This window comes from Amphiura filiformis, chromosome 11 (assembly GCF_039555335.1).
Source record: "Amphiura filiformis chromosome 11, Afil_fr2py, whole genome shotgun sequence".
In the NCBI taxonomy this organism is placed as follows: Eukaryota; Metazoa; Echinodermata; class Ophiuroidea; order Amphilepidida; family Amphiuridae; genus Amphiura; species Amphiura filiformis.
Window position 1 is genome coordinate 43,852,606 of NC_092638.1, and position 19,818 is coordinate 43,872,423.

Sequence of the window (19,818 nt, forward strand, 5' to 3'; positions counted from 1 at the left end):
CCGTGTTAATTGAATGGAGATTTGACCGAAAATATTGGTATCGGACCGCTCACTTCTGAAGGATGCCACAAAAAACGGTACAAGCTACATTTTAACTATTCTCTGGCAATCATCATGATGAGTTTCTGATATAGTATGCCGAAATTGGGTACTGTAGGTGATTGACAAATGGTCGCACTTTTCTGATAAATAAGTGACAGTGAACATGAAATATCAGCGCCCATAAACCCAAGTTAGTAGCTAGTTAGTGGAGGCCGTCACGTGACTGATTATTGATTATTGAAGTGCCTTATTAATAGATACGCACGATTTAGGGCAAGAAAAACAAACCGGGATACTTTTGGAGACATCATCATCATCATCATCATCATCATCATCATCATCATCATCATCGACATCATCATCATCATCACTTTCTACATTTTTTCTAAACAACATAGGGCCTACCGTTTTAATAAGATTTTTTCTTGAAATGCATGTAACTATAATTATTGTTTAGAGCGTGATGAAATAAAACATCACGATTTTCATCACAAAACAAAGTAATAGGCCTACAAAGGAAATACATTTTTCAAGAGTGATTGAATAAAACATCACGATTTTCATCACGGAACAAAGTAATACATAAGACATTGTTTGTTTGATTGCAATCAACCGCGACAGTTCGTCTCACACACATAACAATGCACTGCGATCAAATAGGTTGATGACAACATTTGATTGAATGGACTGCACTGCGCCATGATTACGTGCACCGGTTCAAATCCTTTGTTTGGAGCCAATCAATAATTTCACGTACAGCCTCTATGCAAATTAGAGTTTACACACGCTGCAGCTGGGGTAATCGACCGAAGCTTGTTGCCGTTAGTGATCGAATGCATGAGCTTATTTGCTTTACTGAATCGATTTACTGGATTAATTTCCTGTTAACTGGGTTTAATGCCACAAAGGTCGAATCGCCTTTGCCATGGACCATGACTGCATCATGATACAGCCAGATGCTATCTACTGAAGACAGCAATAAATGACTATATACAGCCACATGCTATCTACTGAAGACAGCAATAAATGACTACATACAGCCAGATGCTATCTACTCAAGACAGCAATAAATGCCTACATACAGCCACATGCTATCTACTGACGACAGCAATGAATGACTTCATACAGCCACATGCTATCTACTGAAGACAGCAATAAATGACTACATACAGCCAGGTGCTATCTACTGAAGATAGCAACAAATGACTACATACAGCCAGGTGCTATCTACTAAAGATAGCAACAAATGACTACATACAGCCAGGTGCTATCTACTAAAGATAGAAATAAATGCCTACATACATCTAGATGCTATCTACTGATGACAGCAATAAATGACTACATACAGCCAAATGTTATCTACTCAAGACAGCAATAAATGCCTACATACAGCCAGATGCTATCTACTGAAGACAGCAATAAATAACTACATACAGCCAGATGCTATCTACTGAAGACAGCAATAAATGCCTGAATACAGCCATATGCTATCTACAGAAGACAGTAATAAATGACTACATACATCCAGATGCTATCTACTCAAGACAGCAATAAATGCCTACATACAGCCACATGCTATCTACTGACGACAGCAATGAATGACTATATACAGTCAGATGATATCTACAGAAGACAGCAATGCCTACATACAGCCAGATGTTGGCTACTGAAGACAGCAATAAATGCCTATATGTAGCCAGATATACTATCTACTGAAGAAAGCAACAATTTAATATATAATGCGTGACTATTCATAAGGTATTTGAATATTCATGATGTCACTTATGAATATTGAAGAGTGCATTACTTTCAAAGTTTTAGTCACTGTGGTTTTAAAAATCCCTCTTCAAGAGAGTTCCTGTGTACCTTTCTGATTGTGTTTCCCTGCAATGCCTTGCACATGCTGGCCTGCGTTCTGCTGCTAAACCCCATCCCTCAATGTCAAAAAGCAATCTATGCCACTGAGGAAAACGGTCGTAAATGGTCGTATAAAAATAGGTCAAAACTGATGAGTTTTCAAGGGGTAACCCCCTAAACACCTTTTGGTGTGCTTTGGTTGGGCGGCAGGGAGAGATTTTGCCTAGGGCGCCAAAATCCCTAGGAACGGCCCTGATGTTACTAATGAATAATAATGATTGAAAATGCACGAGTTACAAATAGATATTCATGAAGTCATAAATGAATATTCGTACAAGCACAAGAACCCAAAGAGTCAATAATCTATTGTCATATGGTAGACACAAAGAAGAAATAGTCTTGGATACTTTTTGTTCTTTTAATGCTTCTTTCCAGACACTGTTGGTTTAGTGTTTTCACACACTGAGTACAAACCATGATACATTTCATGATACAAGTTTCATGATCTTCTACTTTTTAATTTCATATTTTATACCAGTCTAATTATCTTAAATTCAGCTACACAATCAGTCAAGATTAATAGGTAAATTTTCACGGGAAAATTTTCTGGACATGTGACCAATGCGTATCAATGTGAGTGTAACCTCGAGCCTGATCTCTGACCCCGGCGGTGACCTCGCTATTCAAGTCTTAGTAATTTTGAATTGGAATAGTATTTTTGACCGCAATTTTGATAGAAATTAGTGCATTGCAAATTTATTAAATATTATGTGATCTTAATTTCTTCACAATATCATCAAAACGTAATTTCAAAACTATCTATCTACGGAAAAAATATTTATCTACGGAAACTCTTACCATAATATTATTAACTTGCGACAAGTAACTTATTTTGCATCAAATGAGGATAATTCCATAATGCTAATATGTCTGCACCCATGGGTGTCACGTGTCCAGAAAATTTTCCCGTGAAAATTTACCTATTAATTCTGACTGACAATATAAGCTGCAACCAATTTAAAATAAGCATTTTGTGTACAAAATTAGTATAAAATAAACTGTTATAAAAAAGAGGATGAAAAAAACCCCACCAAAACACCTGATCCAATACATAAGAAAATAACTAGCACATTTAAAAAACATAACATGCATAGGCAGATATACCAGAGAACACTGGTGTGTAAGGCCAAAAAAAAAAAGGTTTGTCTCAAAGCTCACAAGAAATTTCAAAACAAATGCGAAATGCGATTTTTTTTTAATTCCTTATTCCTGACTTTTTTCATGGTATTTTGAGAAAAAAAAGTCTGATTTTTGCCGATTTTTCCTGGAAAAAACTAAAAAAACTAAAAATTTTGAAATAAAAAAAATTTCTGCATTTCTTTTTTGTCAAATCGTGCGATTTTACAAACGCACATGCAAGCTTTGAGACAAACCTTTTTTTTTTTTTTTTTGCCTAATGTGTTGTTTGTAATGTGTTGTTTGTACTGTTCACCCTTGACTGCTCATATCCATAAGTACCAGACTTGAGTCCTGTTTATCAGGGACAGTCTGTGTAGCTCAGTGGTTAGAGCGCTCGCCCTACAAGCGAGAGGTCTGAGGTTCAAGTCCCCGCACAGGCAGGTATGTCCAGAGTTTTTTCTCTGGTATATCTGCCTATGCATGTTATGTTTCCATTACCTTACCAGAAGGGGCTGGGGGTATTTTGAAATTGGATGAAAGTGGTAAAAAATGGTCAACAAAGGCCTGTAAATCTAAAATATAATTGGGGTGGCTGACAGGGAGGGGTGGCTGACAGGGAGGGGAGGAGAGGAGGCAAGATGTTAGTTCAACAGGGAGTACAGCTGAACCCCTGGCTTCACCACTGCCTGGTTCCAAAGTAAATTACATCTCTGTAGCGATACTTTGGTGCTTCTATAGTTTTACATAAACTATTAACTTTTTTTTAATGTTATATTTTAATATACAGTCAATTACAAAATATATTTAAAATTTGACATCCCGAAATGAAAACAAAACAGAGATACTTACACCAAAAGTGTCACACGTTTCAATTCAAGGAGAAAGCTACTCAATTATCCAAATATAGAATTACCAGTACTGAGTATACTATATGCACTTTGTATTTGGCTAAGCAAGAGGCTATCATACAGACATTATACATTGCATTCCACTCTAGCTGTTTACTACTGTACAGCATATTATAAGTATAATAGTAGTATTAGTAATCATAAGAAAAGAAAATATAAACAGTTTTTGTGGCTGGCAACAAGTGAAGTTGAAACTACTGTAAATCAAATAAGGTCCCATAAAGTTGTCTCAAAGCTCCCATGCTCATCAGAAAATGTGTGCACTTTAGTCATGCCTGAATTGTCAAGAAACAATTTTATTTTTCAATTTTACCTTAATGAAATAAAGATGTGATTTGCAGTTGACAGATAAAAAATTCAGAATATTATTAGGTTACATGTGCCTAAATTGGTGATTTGTGTGTCTTGACAGCATAAACTAAAGAACACAACACTCTAATCATACATTTTGGTACATGTGATTTTATTTTGTTGCATTATTTGCAGTATTACAATCAAACCAGGTTACAGTAAGTCTTAGATCAAATATGTGACCCGATTTTAGTAAATGAGACACTTCGCGCAAAAAGTCATTTTGATATTTAAGCACAAATGTGAAACAAGGTCAAAATTGATAAAATGTTGACAGCAAAATGATCTTTAATCATTCATAATTTTTGATAGGAATACTGTAGTATGTTGATTTTGGTATCAAAATGTTCATTATTTAATACAGATTACAAAAATATGAATATCTCAATTGTGTAATTTCCCTCATTCCGCCTCATTTACTCATGCTGGGTCACATAATATTTGCCAAAATCTTTAAAAAAAAAGTAGGCCTATTATTTATGTTGCAAGTCACCCCCTGCTCTTTAAGTAATGATTTTTGCAAATAAAAGTTACAAAACGATCATCACATGGTCAGACACTGTCTGGCGATTTTTTGCCGAAGCACTGTCCCTTGTTGAAGTGTAGATTCCGCGATCAAAAGGTGCAGGTCATTATAGTCCCTGTAAAACATCGAAATTGAGCATATTTGTTTTATTTTTCAGCCAATATGTGTCCAAGATATGTTTCTTTGATGCTATATTAAACCTCAGATGGTTTCGACAAAATTATATGCAGAAAAACGATTTTAAATCTGTTTTAGCGGACTAATCGCAAAAATCACGTATCATTTGAAAAAGTAGTGCCAATATTTTTCATTTCAAAACTCAGCAAACACTGCCCTCCCCCTCGGTGCCCAAGACTTTGAGAAAAACAAAATTTTGTTGGAGATTAAAAGGAGCGTTTTTGCCATGCTTTGTAGCTAAAAATAAGGATCACTTTTTCATCATACAGGTAATCTGCAGGTGAGCGTTATCGAGTCTATATCGAGTAGTTTGAAAGCCGATTTTTGACAGGTTTCATCTCCAAACTTGTCGCGGTGATTATTTCATAGTGCCAAATTCGGCAGGTTTGTCGCGGATTATGTACATGATAGCGTAAGATTGAACTGCGTTGAGTCATAATAGGCAATTGTAAACTGATTCCACGATAGATGAAACTGGTTTAGCTGAGTGGCATAGCTCCATACTCAGTCAGTTGTACTGAAAATGAGTAACTTTACGTTTCTTAGCTTCAGCGACGAAGCTTCATATGACTCCCCCTGTCCGACACCCCCCCGCAACCGAAATGACAATTTAAATTTTAAACACCATTTTGATATATATGTGACCCAGTATAAGTAAATGAGGCGGAATGCGCAAAAAGTCATTTTGATATATAAGCATAAATGTGAAACAAGGTCAAAATTTATAAATGTTGGCAACAAAATGATCTTTAATCATTCATAACTTTTGATAGGAATACTGTAGTATGTTAATTTTGGTATCAAAATGTTCAATATTTAATACAGATTACAAAAATATTAATATCTCAATTTTGATATTTCCCTGAAAGTGTCTCATTTACTCATGCCGAGTCACATATATCTATAATGGAAATTAAAAACAAAATATTATTGTATTTTGCATTAGATATTGAACATCAGAGGAGCTCTGAGACAAACTTTCAAATTAATAGGGCCTAAGCTGCAGTAAATGTACGAAAATAGAATAGTTGAAACACAGTAAATCACATTTACATATTAATAGTTTAGTCTTATTTGTTTTAGTTTTGATGTGGCAGTGACATCAGTGCGCATTTCATTGGGCGCAGTTACACACGCTTAAAGACGCTGCATAGATGCGCTTGTGAAGCAGTTGCCACAGCCCACACCGTGTTGATATCACTGCCACAACAGGCTGAAAATTGGCATAGTCGGCTTTACCATCTTCCTTTCATATTTTGCCCTGTTCCCAATTTGCTGGTTTTGTAAATTACATTATTGTATTACATAATTTAGGGGGGTCATAGCTTGATAAGCTATCCCAGCACAAATAAACTTGTCTTTCAATATTTCCTTGATATATTCTTTGTTGCTGAATAAAATTTTAATAACTCATATGACATTATAAGTTAAGCGTAAGAAAATAAAATAAAATATAAACATCATCTTTTTTTAAACTTGAAACTACAGTAAATCACATTAAAAGCTGCAGCAAGCATTTGTAAATAAAATATAAACAGTTATGTTTTTTTGTGACTGGCAACAAGTGAAGTTTTAACTATAGTAAACCATATCATAAGCTGCGGTAATTTTAAGAAAATAAAATATACTAAACATTAATGTTTTCTTTGTGACTTACAAGAAGTGAAGTTTGTGCCATTGCTGATTATGATGGATCTAACTCGATATAGTATGGCATAAAGGTGTCACATAGGCCGGTAGCTGGGGGTGCAGTGGGGCAATACCACCCCCATAAATCTGCATCTGACGATTTTTCTTGAAAAGGTTTGTATTTGGAAAATCCGCACCCCACAAAAATATTCTGGCTACGGGCATTGAGCCATGGTACATAACCAAGCTGATTTCTACTTTCTTTGCTTGACAAAACCATAAAAACCCAAAATCATTTACACCTTTACACTGAGTGATTTTAGACTGAGTATAATAAGACCTTAAATGATCTCAAATATTTAGTTAGAATGTTATGATTTAATGAAAGACAGTGTTTAACTACATTAGATTTTATTCATGTGAATATATTATTTAATATAAAATTATTTTATTTGATTAATAATTTTACATATTCAAATTCAATTTTTGTATCATATTAAGTTTATTTAAGGTAAAATCAACACATATGACATACAACCTTTAATCTCATTCATATATACGTTCATAGGTCAGAGTTTAAATCAGTGGGTGGCCATTGAGCCAACGGTTCTCCCAGTTACGATGATGATGCAGCATCTGCTCACGCATGTCAAACTCAGCGCTCCTCTTTGACATATCTAATAGAAAAAACAAAACCATCAAAACAGCTCTTAATACAAATTAATTTCACAAATTCATAGTATTGATTAATCATGATTTAGTAACAAACTTAAATCCCCAAAGAACTAGTTTATTTGTTTGAGCTCCTCACAACTATAGGTTTGGGAGGGAGGGAGGGAGGGAGGGAGAGAGAGAGAATACTCTAGAGAGAATGAGTACTTATCAAATGATTGACTACTCAATTGGCCAATCAACTGATGAACAAACAACAACAAAACAAACTTACGAGGTGGAAGATCTGCCACAGTGAATGGTGGAAGGAACTTGCGTGCATTCTGTGGGCATCCTTGTTTGACCCATTCAGCATAGAAAGTCTGCATAACACCTGATACTGTCCCTTTGTTGGATGATTGACCCACATAGATCTCAACCTTGGTAATGTTCTTGTTGTACAAGCAAACATGCTGGAAAAAGAAAAACAATCAAGATTTAAGATATATAGAATTATCATTATTGCACAGCTGCCTATAGTCTGTATACCTTCCTTGAGTCAGTAATCTAGATATTGTTTTTTATTTTATCTCTAAATGTAATGATGAGAAGTATATAAAAGTATAGCCTACATTTTCAGAAAGGAAATGATGCTAGGAATCCAACTAGCATAACACTAACAGATTCCTGCAAAAATTAACAGTTTTTGAGAAAATCTCAAAATTTAGATTTTACTTTACTGACTCTTAGAAGGTATACGGACTATAAGACTTCAACTCATTATCGTGAGGTAGCTTGAGGCTGTGGGTTCAAATCCCTGTGGTGTCAATGTGTTGTGTACTTAGGTACGGCTCTTCACCCTATTGCTTCTTTCCACCCAGGTGTACAAATGGAGCTTTATTCATTGCTGGGATGGGAAGGTAACAGACTCGTTGTGGAGGTGTAGCGATTCCCCCGCAGCAGCATTACATGGTGGAGTCTGGCCAGTGGTGGAGCCATGGAGGGGGATGCCCCTAGTCAGAACTCATGCTTGCCCCCCCCCTTGGCCCACCCCAGTCAAATGAAAAAAAAATCACAACATTTTCCACATTTTGCAATCATTTTTGCGCAAAATTTGTTGGATTTGAACCCCCTGAAATTCACTTTGCCTTAATCTCCCCATGCCCCTGGAAAAAATCCTGGTCTAATCGCTTTGAAAGAAATTATGGGCAGTTAATTCGGCCTGTGAATATGAACACATGATTGTTCCCTTTACTGTATATGAGAGCACCCACAGATGCATGCACACATACATGTATACCTGCCTTTCCAAGGACACAATACTTGGGCTGTACGGTGATGGTATGGGTATATGCGGCAGTCAGAGTCCCTTTTTCAGGCCCTCCGGCAGTTCCAAAGCTCCCCAGTTGAGGATCATGCTCCACTTTATTAGATTCAATTGAGTAAAACTCCCAAAATTGTAGCTCTTTAGCCAACAATTGGGGGAAATGAGTTTTCATAGCTCTCTACAACCAAAAGGCCCATGTTCAAATCCTGGATTTCACTGACGAAGCTTACCTTTAGAGGGTCCTTAAGGGTGATAAGTTCCTTCTCATTAGTAACCCAGACCTTGACGATACCTTTGGCAGACATGGCGTATATTTGGTGCATTAATTCCATGACAGGTAGTGGGTTGTTAGCGGTAGAGTACAGACGTTCTTCAATGCTCTCATCTGGGTTGGGTCGGTACCGCTTCTCCGTTGATGGAACTGATAAAACAAGCATTACATTAAGAAAGAACTTATTATATTTGCTGAAGAATGTATAATATTTCTCTTGTTTTTTCTTATTGTCCATCCAGATGTGCTTTAGCCAAGATGCAAAATGCACCGTTCATGCTGCAGATATCACACCACCAAATAAATCCCCATAAAGATATGTACTAAATTCGCCTCCAGAAAACGTCATTTTTTCTTCGCAGGAGCGACTCAGTTCTTAGCGACAGCTATGATGGTTGAAATTAGCCCTAGCCTGATTCCTCTGACTGGATTAAAATATAGGTTGACCGTCATTATTTTTTACGACTGGCCCTCAAAGTCTATGATGTTCGGGAATTACCTAATTTACCCCCAAAATCATGACAGTGTTTCTGTACAGAAACGACTGCTTAAAATCATTAAAAAATACTCGATCTCTCCCATCTGTGGTACACTTGCAGGATTTGATATTACTAATCATGACCAATCCAAATTTAGCCAAAGTTATGCAAATCTCTGCTCATTTTAATGCTTACTTTAGGCTGAGAAATGCATTGAGGGCGCACAACCGTATAATACTATTTGGTGGTGTGAAATCTGAAAGACTTGTTTTTCCTATCAGTTATTTAATGTTCATACATACTCGCTATATAACAGCATGCGTGATTGGTCGATAGGCGGGCATAAACAACGTTTATGCCCGGCGTTCGATCATAAACAAGCCGCATGAGAACTGATGGACGCTTCGCGAGTAGGATATTATGCGTCTATGTTCGCGTGCTATTTACGCAAAGCGCGAGTGATGTACTGCGATGTTCGCTGGCGTCCAAGCACGATGGACTGAGCAAGAAAGCGTTTTCTTACAATTAGCGATGGAGAAACTGTTAAAAATGATAAGGAACTGGTAGTTTTAGTTTAAAATGATGGTATTTTTAGTTTTGGAGGAAATAACAGCAAGCAGAATGTTGCGTATGTATGAGCGGGGGTTCATTCATATATTTTCATGACTAAACGTTGTTTATGCCCTCGGGCATAAACAATCGTTTAGTCATGAAAATATATGAATGAACCCCTAATTTTTCACTTGTTGCCAGATGACAGATATGTTTATTACAAATGCTCTGATTGGTTAACATGCATGAGTTGCCACCATTTGTTTGTGGCTAGGCCTATACAAGAATTCCTCCAGTAATATGGTAATGGGATGAATACACCACAGCTATTTGTGACACAATTGAGTTACATAATTATTACCTTATACAAACATTACTGAAAGGTCTAGCATACTTGGTTCTAAAGTTCTAAAGTTTTGAAATGTTTATTTTCTTATGTATTTTATTGTTTTTTTACTCCATATTTTTGCCTTTTATCTCAATTTCAAATTTTCAAAATTGTGACCAGGTTGTGTCACATTTATACTTATTCAAAACAGAATAAGAACATCATGGGGTCATTTTGTCTTATATCTTAGTTAACTGAATACATACTGAACTGAACTAAACTAAACTAAACTAAACTAAACTAAACTAAACTAAACTAAACTAAACTAAACTAAACTAAACTAAACTAAATGTAACGTAACGTAACGTAACGTAACGTAACGTAACGTAACGTAACGTAACGTATAGGTTAATGCCTGCTAAACGTATAGGTTAATGCCTGTGTTCACAGGCCAGTGTCATCTCTCTTTTGAGGTCAGACGATTCCTTGTATATAATGTAGCTTGGGGGTTTAATGCCATTCCGGCTTAAAGTGTGGGGGGACAGTCGGTCTGATTGTCAAAAAGTGGCTGAAAAGTACAAAAACTGGCCATTTTGCCTAAAGGTGGGGGATGTGCCCCCCAGGATTGACGCCCATGCTGATGGGGGGGGGGGGGGTGAATCCACCACTCCTCCCATACAACAAGTCTGTTCACCTTCCCAGCATAAGCACCAAAGCCAGTACCCATAACTAAACTAAACTAAACTGGACTTACTCATGAGGGAAAATAAAGTTGATTTGTTAAAACAGTGTCCATGACATGCATAATGCTTGAGATCCACACTCTCCTGGAGGTAGACTGACTAAACTAAACTAAACTAAACTAAACTAAACTAAACTTACCCATGAGGGAGAATAGAGGTGATTTATTAAGACAGTGTCCATGACATGCATAATGCTTGAGATCCACACTCTCCTGCAAGTAGAGACTGACATCATCTCCTGGTGTTTCCTCAGTGTAGTCATTCAGGAACCCAAATTGCACCCAGTGAAGGAAATTGTTGCAACCTTCAACCTTGATGTTCCAAATTTCACCTGCATGATAAAGATATATCATCAGCAAGATCATAACAAAAACTATCACTGAAAATCATAGTTTCAAGCAAAAATTGACAAATTTTAGACACATGTTCACATCTGCCCAAGATTTCACTTTTCCCCTCCCCCATTCCCCCCAGAAAGAAGTCCAAATGATGCAAATTTGGAGCCAAGTAATTAATTTAATGTATCACAAAATTCAAGGAAAAAGTGTAGCACATGAAAAAGGAATATAATAAATCTAGAGCAGGTTCTACCCCCAGGGTTCTACCTGGTTGAAGGTGTACGGGATGTACTATGGAGTACCTTTTCAGCCACTTTGGTATATTGATGGGTGGGTTTTAAATGAAGACCAATTCATTGGGCTCATTTGGGCACATACTTATGTGAACAATTACTCTACTGATGACTTGCAAAAGTTTGTGTGGCACATCCTTGTGCAGCATATTTAAAGACCCCAGTATAATAAATAGCCAACATTATGTCTGTCTGTCTATCTAAGACAACAGACAGGTAGACAGACAGGAATGATTGTATCGACACACATGAATGACATATAGTATTACCTTGTTGACAAGCATCACAACTCTTCATACATGCTTCTAATGCACTCTTTAAACCACTCTCACGTAACACATGCTTGCGTTTCACTTCAGTAAAGATCCTGTTGACCTGTAATCAAACATAAAGGTTTGTTTGCTGATTCAGTAACTTATATTCTTCTTACCACTCATGGCTGAATTTAGATCCCAGCCCCAAACTCACCACAAAAGTTGGCAACCATGTGAGTTACCAAATTTTTCAAACACCCCTTTGCAATGATTTTTCATCAAATTTACCCTCTTTTTTCAAATTTGGCCCAAAACAACCCGTTTTTTGTGGTTTTCAATGACTAGAATTTCAAACACCACTTTTTCAATGACTAGAATTTCAAACACCCCTTTTCAATAACGCTTAATGTTAACATAAAATTACTGGATTTTCCCAAGTACCCTTTTTATCCAAATTTCAAGGTGCAAATTAAATACCCCTTACTTTGCTGCTTTCACATTCAAATTTCACGGACAGTGCAAATTAAATACCTCCTATTTTGCCAATTTCGCGGTCTACGCTACTGGTAAAAAATTACCTATTTTCCGCGCTATTTGGTTACCAACTTTTGTGTTGAGTGGGGGATTTAGATGCTAATTTATATACATATAGCAGCCCCATATGCAGAGAATGGTTGCTGCTGCACCCACCCACCCCCCCCCCCCAAAAAAAAGTCTCTCTGCAAAAGAGTCCACTTTTCAGTTTTAAAACAAGGTAAATATGTCCAAAGAAGTCCAAATTAGAAAAAAAACCTAGAAATTCACGGTTCTCAGGTTATGCAGATCTTGACCCAAAGCTACACACATCATTTTAACTAGGGCGATTTCACTTGGAGCTGGGGGTAAATTTTTTTTTTAATTAAGCATATTTTGCGATAAAACCTAATAAAATCACATCACGGTATGCCTTACCAATTCTGACAAATTGCACTCGCATGCTCAGATGGAATGAATGGAAGGATAGACAACCTTATGGTTGTGGCAAAAAATGAAGAAGATATGACCTTAATCTTCCTCACAAGGAGCGTGAATTTCAAATGGGGTTAATACCAGAATGAGTGACTGATTTGAAATCTACACTCCCTGTATGAGAGAATAAGGTCATGTCTTCCATAGGGGGTATATGGATTTCAACTGGAATAGCCCTTTTACGCCTTTTAAAGAGTAACAGTATTTTGCCAAAATGCACTTGCCTCCTTAAGTCTGTGTGAGTAGGTGTCTGTGCAAAATGCTGTATTACTGTTGGGAATGCATCGGTTTGGATCAGTATTATCAATAAATGTTTTTTCTGGGAAAGCGTGCTTAAAATTGATATCTTGTCTACCGGGTTTGGTAGTTGTTTTGCACACTTGCTCTGGATCATCTGGATCAACGATGCGGCCCTCTGTGACAAATAAGACAGAAAATAATGAATGTTTAAATGGACATGAAGAGAGCTTTTGTAAAATATACCCATCCCCAATGGACTTATGGTTCCAGAGATATGGTCATTTTAGAGTTACTCAGAACAATGAAATACAAAGGAAGTTGAATACTATTATTGGCTTTATCTCATAATCAATATTAGCAACAAATAACTCATTTAGCTTGATCATGTCACATTATACTCCTCCCATACACTAGCTGTATGTCGCACATATACTAAACGTACGGATAGCTCTATTAGCCCATCTCTGAAAATATTCCTGGAACTCTGCTGCTGAGGCACCCTCAAGAAGGTCTTCATGACTTGCCCATGCTTTAAAAGTTGGCCGCATGTCTACTGCAATGAAATTGCTATATAAACCTGCAAGGTAAGACAAAAATAGTATTGGTTAAATGAGGTGAGGAGGCATTCTAGTTCTATAGTACATGGAAAGTACAGTGGTGTAGATTTCTTTTTGACATGGGGGGATGGGGTAATACACATATACCTATAACCCTAACCCTATCCAACAAAGAAAACCTGTTGAGCATGTATACATCTCATGTGATGCCATGACGCAATCACCCTAAGTCATGAATGGAAACTCCTATGGCGACCGGTCGGCGATCATGTGGTTGGGACGCGAAGGGTCTAAGGTTCGAATCCCGGGGTACCAAGGGGCTTCTTTGTTCATCTTCTCTCTTTTTTCATTTTGATCTTCTTTCCCTTGCAATAGCAAAAAAAACTTGGGGGCGTTCCAAGTTATGGTTAAGAGGGATGAGAATTGTGATGCTGGTGCCATGTTGTCAAAATAATAATACAAATAAAAGTTTGTTATTCATGCCAGTATTAGCCTTGACATCAATAAAAATAATAAAAAGCACTACAAATTGCAAAAGCAACCAACTTACCAATGCCCATAGATTTTCCATCTGCCCTATAAAATATAGGTGCACACTGCTGTATAACCATCTGCATCTGGTCATAGAGGTCCAGTGGGGAGGAGTGATCTGATGTACTGTTGCAATCAAAACTCAGCTCCATGGATAGGCCTAAGCCACTGGAAGGATACCTCTTATCAAAGATGTCAATCTCTGAGTCAATTTCCATTTGGTTGTAATAAGATCTGCAAACTTGAAGAGGTGGATCTGTTGATGTAAAGAGTGAATGAAAAGTTTCAAATAAAGTGTGAATGAAAAGGTTGGAATAAAGTGAATGAAAAGGTTAGAATAAAGTGTGAATGAAAAGGTTGGAATAAAGTGTGAATGAAAAGGTTGGAATAAAGTATAAATGAAAAGGTTGGATTAAAGTGTGAATGAAAAGGTTGGTGCGAGTATACTCCTAGGAGGTTTATGCACAGTAACGGAAAGAAGAAGAGAAGTTGGAATAAAGTGTGAATGAAAATGTTGGAATAAAGTGTGTAAAAGGTTGGAATAAAGTATGAATGAAAAGGTTGGATTAAAGTGAATGAAAAGGTTGGGATAAAGTGTGAATGAAAAGGTTGGAATAAAGTGTGAATGAAAATATTAGAATAAAGTGTGAAAAGTTACAATTGATTGATGGAAGAATTGGGAAGAAACCAAAACATTGGTGAAATGTTATATGAAATATTTATAGGGAATACAACTCATTTTGTTATAGGGGAGTGAGTTGAAAATGCTGATTATTTTTAAAACGAACAAAAAATTCTAAATTTGAGAAAACTTTTTCTAATTTTGTGTCCTTAGAACACATATTTGCAGTTTTTATCAATTTTGAAATTTAAGGTCAGTTGTTATGGTGAACGAAAAAAAAATGGCATGGAAAATCAAATTTGGCACTTTTCTCAAACACTGCTCATTTTTTAGAAATCTGACATTCTAGATGGATTTTTTGCTTCATTTCCTTTCTGAAAATGTCTAAAATTTCCCATTTAGAGTGACGCTGTGTGAACCAGCGATATATATAGAATAAAAACTAGATAACTAAAGGACCAATCACAGGACGAGCTAGCTGGAGGAATTGCGACCATTATGCTAATTAGGAGATTGTTGTTTATGTTCGTGACATCATTTTTTGCCAAAAATTTTTGTGCCGAAAAATGACGAACAATTTCAGTTTTCTTTCCATTACTGTTATATTGTGAAAAAACATATAGCTGTGGAGTTAGTCCAATATGTTAGGAAAATATTCAAACTGATGACCCCATGTTGACACTGGCTAAATAAGCTGTATTTTCACTCGTAAGGGTGACAGTCACTGTTGCAATTTCGTCATTTTATTTTTCACAGACGAAATGAGAAGATTTGACCTTTGAGGTCATTTAGTAGACCAGTCGTTTTTGATTTTCGTAACAACAGTTCGCCCTTTGAAAAGTGAACTTCGACGTACGTGGTGCGAAACTTTATTGCCACCACTTGCCTAGTTTTCTTATGGTGCTTCCCAAATCTTTTTATCATGTGGTTGATCAGTGCATGAGCGGTAATGACACACGGCACCAGGGCATTCGCTTAACTGTCTTGGTGTGAACCTGCAAACACCGCTTGCAATTCCCCACTTACCTATTCCATGCTTCCTTTCAGCTATGACAATAGATTGGAAGCAGCTAACAATGTGAGGGGACAGCCGCAGGTAACGACCATCACGTGGCACAAACATTCCCAAAGTTACTTCTTGTCCCAGTTTGTAGTCATGCTGTGACAGGACAACAATATCAAATTTAGAAATATAGTTTTGAAGTCATTTTATTTCCTTTATTCATACAATTTCTTAGCAAATTTGACACAGAATAATGGCCATTTCAGATCTTGATGGTCGCTTAAGAAATGGTGTCAAAAACAGCAAAAATGGGGGAAAAGGGTACCTTAATCACACATATGTTACTCAAAAAGGGTAGCTAAACTCGGCACCAAGATGTTGACTAAAATGAGTTAAAATTAATTCTGAGTGACATTGTACTCCTCAAAACATGTGCTTTTTCGTAGGGTTTTTTTCAAGCATCTTGACCATGTTGACTGTCATTACCGGTGGTTTAAGGTGTGTTCATTGCGACTCATAACTGATAACAGTAAAAATATTTGTTTAGGGTAGGAAAACAACTGCGTAATAATTGTTGTGGGTCCATTTCACACTTTATATGAAAGATACTTGCTTTGGGTACTTTTGAAAGTCCCTGTTCGTGGGTGATAGGCCACTGGTTAATGACAACCCCCCTCTGCTGCAGGTGTACACTTACTCTATTAGCACTGTCAAACAATGGATATTCCTTTGCCTCTGTCTCACTGAATTCATCTCTCAGCTTATACATATGTCCATTTGCTGCAGGTGGTTCACACTCTACTAATTCCTGGCTGTCACCAAAGGTCACAGTTCTGGTCTCAGTACCTTTCTGCTTCAATGCTGCAATGACAAGATGATCAGCTGGAGAGGAAATATATAAGTGGTTAAAAAACTTCCAAAAGGATGAAAAGGATGAATGGTATTAATGCAACATTTCATTACAATTGTTGCTATTGGTATAATTATACCTGCATCATGATCCTGTCAGTCCTAATATTGCTAGTTGAGATACCTACCCAGGCCCGAACCTGTGGGGAATGCCCCCCCATCAACAAAAGCCAAAAAAGTCCCCTTTTAACCCAATAAGTCCCATTTGTGAGTATAGCAAGCTAAAAAAAGTGAGGTTTTTGTATGCCTTTTTTGTCAAAAAAGGTCAATTTGTTTTAAAAAGGTCCAAAATCAGCCCCCTGGTAAATAAATCCTGGTTACAGGCCTGTACCTACCCTGCAAGAGTGCAGCATCTACTCCAGCACATATCGCTAGTTGGGAGAGACGAGATAATTTCCCTGCATCATTATCATCAGTGGTTACCTTTGCAGCTCTACCCTCATAGTGCAGTGAGCCTTCAGGTTGATCACCAGTTGGACTGGCTGAGTGTGGTTCATCCCATGCTTCTAATACTTGAAGTTTGACTGCAAGTAGGTAAAGTACAGAAAATAATCAAACAGTAGCTTATTCGCTGTCGTAGTGCATGTTAGTAACCATTGGTTACTGGTTCAAGCCTGGGCTCATACACCTGTTCCGAATTTTGATATGCCATAGGCTTTGTGTTGTGATCATTTTGATCAGTGGTTCGTAACAAAGAAAGCGTGAGCCAGTTGACCTAGCAACGGTCATATTCTAACGTGCACTACGACAGCGAATATACAAAATAAAGATTGAAACACAAAAACATTTGCCCTTTCCTTTCCATTAACGTTATATCGTGAAATACCACATATATAGCGGAGGTGTTAGTTTTTATTTAAGGAAAATATTCCTGGCGATGACCCCATGTTGACAATGGCTAACTAAATATGCTGTATTAGTTCTGCAAAGGGTCCGGCGACGGTTCACCATTTTTTTCCCTTCAGATTTTGAGGTCGTTTAGTAGACTTGCTTACCAGTCGTTTTCATTATCCTAACTACAGTTTGCACATTGAAATGTGAACTTCGACGTGCGTGATGCGAAAAATTCTTGCCGTACCTTTTTTGATTCATTTTTCAGCCGGGACGGTTACGTTTGCCACGCATCGGTATAGGGATTACCGGTTCTTGTGTATATTAGAATTCTGTGAATCGCCTCCAAACGCAGACACTTTTCTCTAGTTGGTTTGTGTATTTTTGTGTGTATGGAATTTTATCCAGAACTGCAGACATTATATCTCATGTACAATAGAAGGCGTATTTAACAAATGCCATTGACACAATATGTTGCATATTATGCAATTACAGTCGTTTGCAGACTTCCATGAACTGAAGACAGTCACCCATTGTATAGTGGTCCATGGTTTAAATGTGTGAGTGTGTGTGTGTCCTCGTTTGTTGGCAAATTCACTGCCATTAAATGATGTGATCGGGGATGTGATATGTCATAATACAGCCAGTATGCCAACTTTGGTTCAAGGACATGTTCCCATTCATGCACGGTTCCTATTGACTTTGTGTTGAAAAAAAGAATTTTACATCATTTGCATATATCAAAACCTACAGTTTTGTCAGAATTTATTATCTTCTTTTTTATACTGATTGGTTGGTTTCCAAAAATCCAATTGGTCAATGGCCATGCTGGGTAAACATGGCAAACAGGGGACTGATCTTGAAGTGTGCTTGAACCAAAACACTTCAAATTGTATGCATGGATGTCTTAATCCGAGGTGATGATGTAATGACTATGACAGCAAATACATTTAGCCACACAGGAAAAGTGATTGCATTGTCTCCTGCCTTGGGGAGATAATAAAATGCAGTGTAAAAATGCATAAAAATAACAAACAAACAAATATTGGGCTATTCCATTTGAAATCCACACCCCATGTAGAAGATTTATCCTACAGAGGGAGTATGAACTTCAAATGGAATAGACACTGAATTGGGAACCTTCCATTTGAAACTTCACTCTAGTTGTGTAATATAATAGATTAAGCCAATAAAGCCATATGGGGAGTAACTTGAGAGTTTCAAAATAATTAACTATGGTCAATTCCATTTGAAAAATATAGTACCTCTACAATCTGTTTCTTAAAGGAAGATTTCGTGATCCTATAGCATCCTCTTTTTATGACATTTTTCAGTAGATATCCATGAAAAAAGCTTACTCCCAAAATTTCAGTTGATTCTGATTTTGCGTTTGCGAGTTATGCATGATTATGTATATTACACTGCTCCATAGGCCACTGTTGTAATTTCGTTTTGGTACACCAGAATGATATTCAAATTTGATGATATTTTTGCTAAACGAATTAATCTGTAAGAACTTTTTGGTACATTATGTAGCCAGAGCTTTCCAGTGGTATAAAAATCTCAACTTTTTTTGAGAAAAGTGAGTGGATGATGCTGTGGATCACGAAATGCCCTTTTAAAATCATGCACATTTCAAATGACATATAGCCATGCATTTTGCATCCCATGTTCCTACCTCCTGACCATTCCAACGATACTGCTTTGCCAAGACTTCTTAGAAATTTCATGAGACGATAGGTCATTGTTCTATCTGCACATCTGAAAGGAACCACAAGATGGAGATCGAGTGAAGTCATTGGAGTTGTACAACTATACAGTCCAACTTCTCTTATCCAGACCTCTATTATATAAATTTTTCTGTTATCCGACTGTGAAATCTTCACAGGAAAACATGTTTTTGATAATTTGACACCTTAATTTCATGCTCTGAATGCTTAGAATATCTATGTTGCATCAAGCAATCAAATGACATGCATCTTTTGATAAAAACCTTAATTCCATGCTCTGCCTGATTAGAATGACATACATGCTACATTTTAACTTTCAAAATAACATTTGAGCCAAGAATGACAATTGACAATGATATGCTTACAGCTTTACATGTGATTTTTGCTATCATGCAACATTATTTTGATTTAATTTTTGCACTACCATTTCTTGGAAATATTCTAAAAACATTAATGTGCGAGAAAACTGTAACTTTTTAGCC

The 19,818-nt window shown here is 36.9% G+C and overlaps 1 protein-coding gene and 1 non-coding gene across 2 annotated transcripts in view; one reads left to right on the forward strand and one right to left on the reverse strand.

Annotated features, from left to right (window-relative positions):
• Positions 1 to 2,306: 2,306 nt before the first annotated feature.
• LOC140164878 (uncharacterized) overlaps positions 2,307 to 19,818 on the reverse strand; it is a 29,704-nt gene continuing 12,192 nt past the window's right edge. Inside the window, exons 7-18 of the mRNA XM_072188255.1 lie at positions 19,285 to 19,367; positions 17,111 to 17,299; positions 16,564 to 16,748; positions 15,890 to 16,022; positions 14,261 to 14,497; positions 13,596 to 13,730; positions 13,138 to 13,328; positions 11,921 to 12,026; positions 11,160 to 11,351; positions 8,878 to 9,068; positions 7,616 to 7,793; positions 2,307 to 7,346 (exon numbers count right to left, since the gene is read on the reverse strand). Of these exons, the coding sequence (XP_072044356.1) occupies positions 7,246 to 7,346; positions 7,616 to 7,793; positions 8,878 to 9,068; positions 11,160 to 11,351; positions 11,921 to 12,026; positions 13,138 to 13,328; positions 13,596 to 13,730; positions 14,261 to 14,497; positions 15,890 to 16,022; positions 16,564 to 16,748; positions 17,111 to 17,299; positions 19,285 to 19,367 (1,921 nt within the window). The 3' untranslated portion in view covers positions 2,307 to 7,245. The remainder of the gene's footprint in view (positions 7,347 to 7,615; positions 7,794 to 8,877; positions 9,069 to 11,159; positions 11,352 to 11,920; positions 12,027 to 13,137; positions 13,329 to 13,595; positions 13,731 to 14,260; positions 14,498 to 15,889; positions 16,023 to 16,563; positions 16,749 to 17,110; positions 17,300 to 19,284; positions 19,368 to 19,818) is intronic.
• Positions 3,446 to 3,518, forward strand: Trnav-uac (transfer RNA valine (anticodon UAC)). The gene has a single exon. It is a non-coding gene; the product is annotated as a tRNA-Val (tRNA).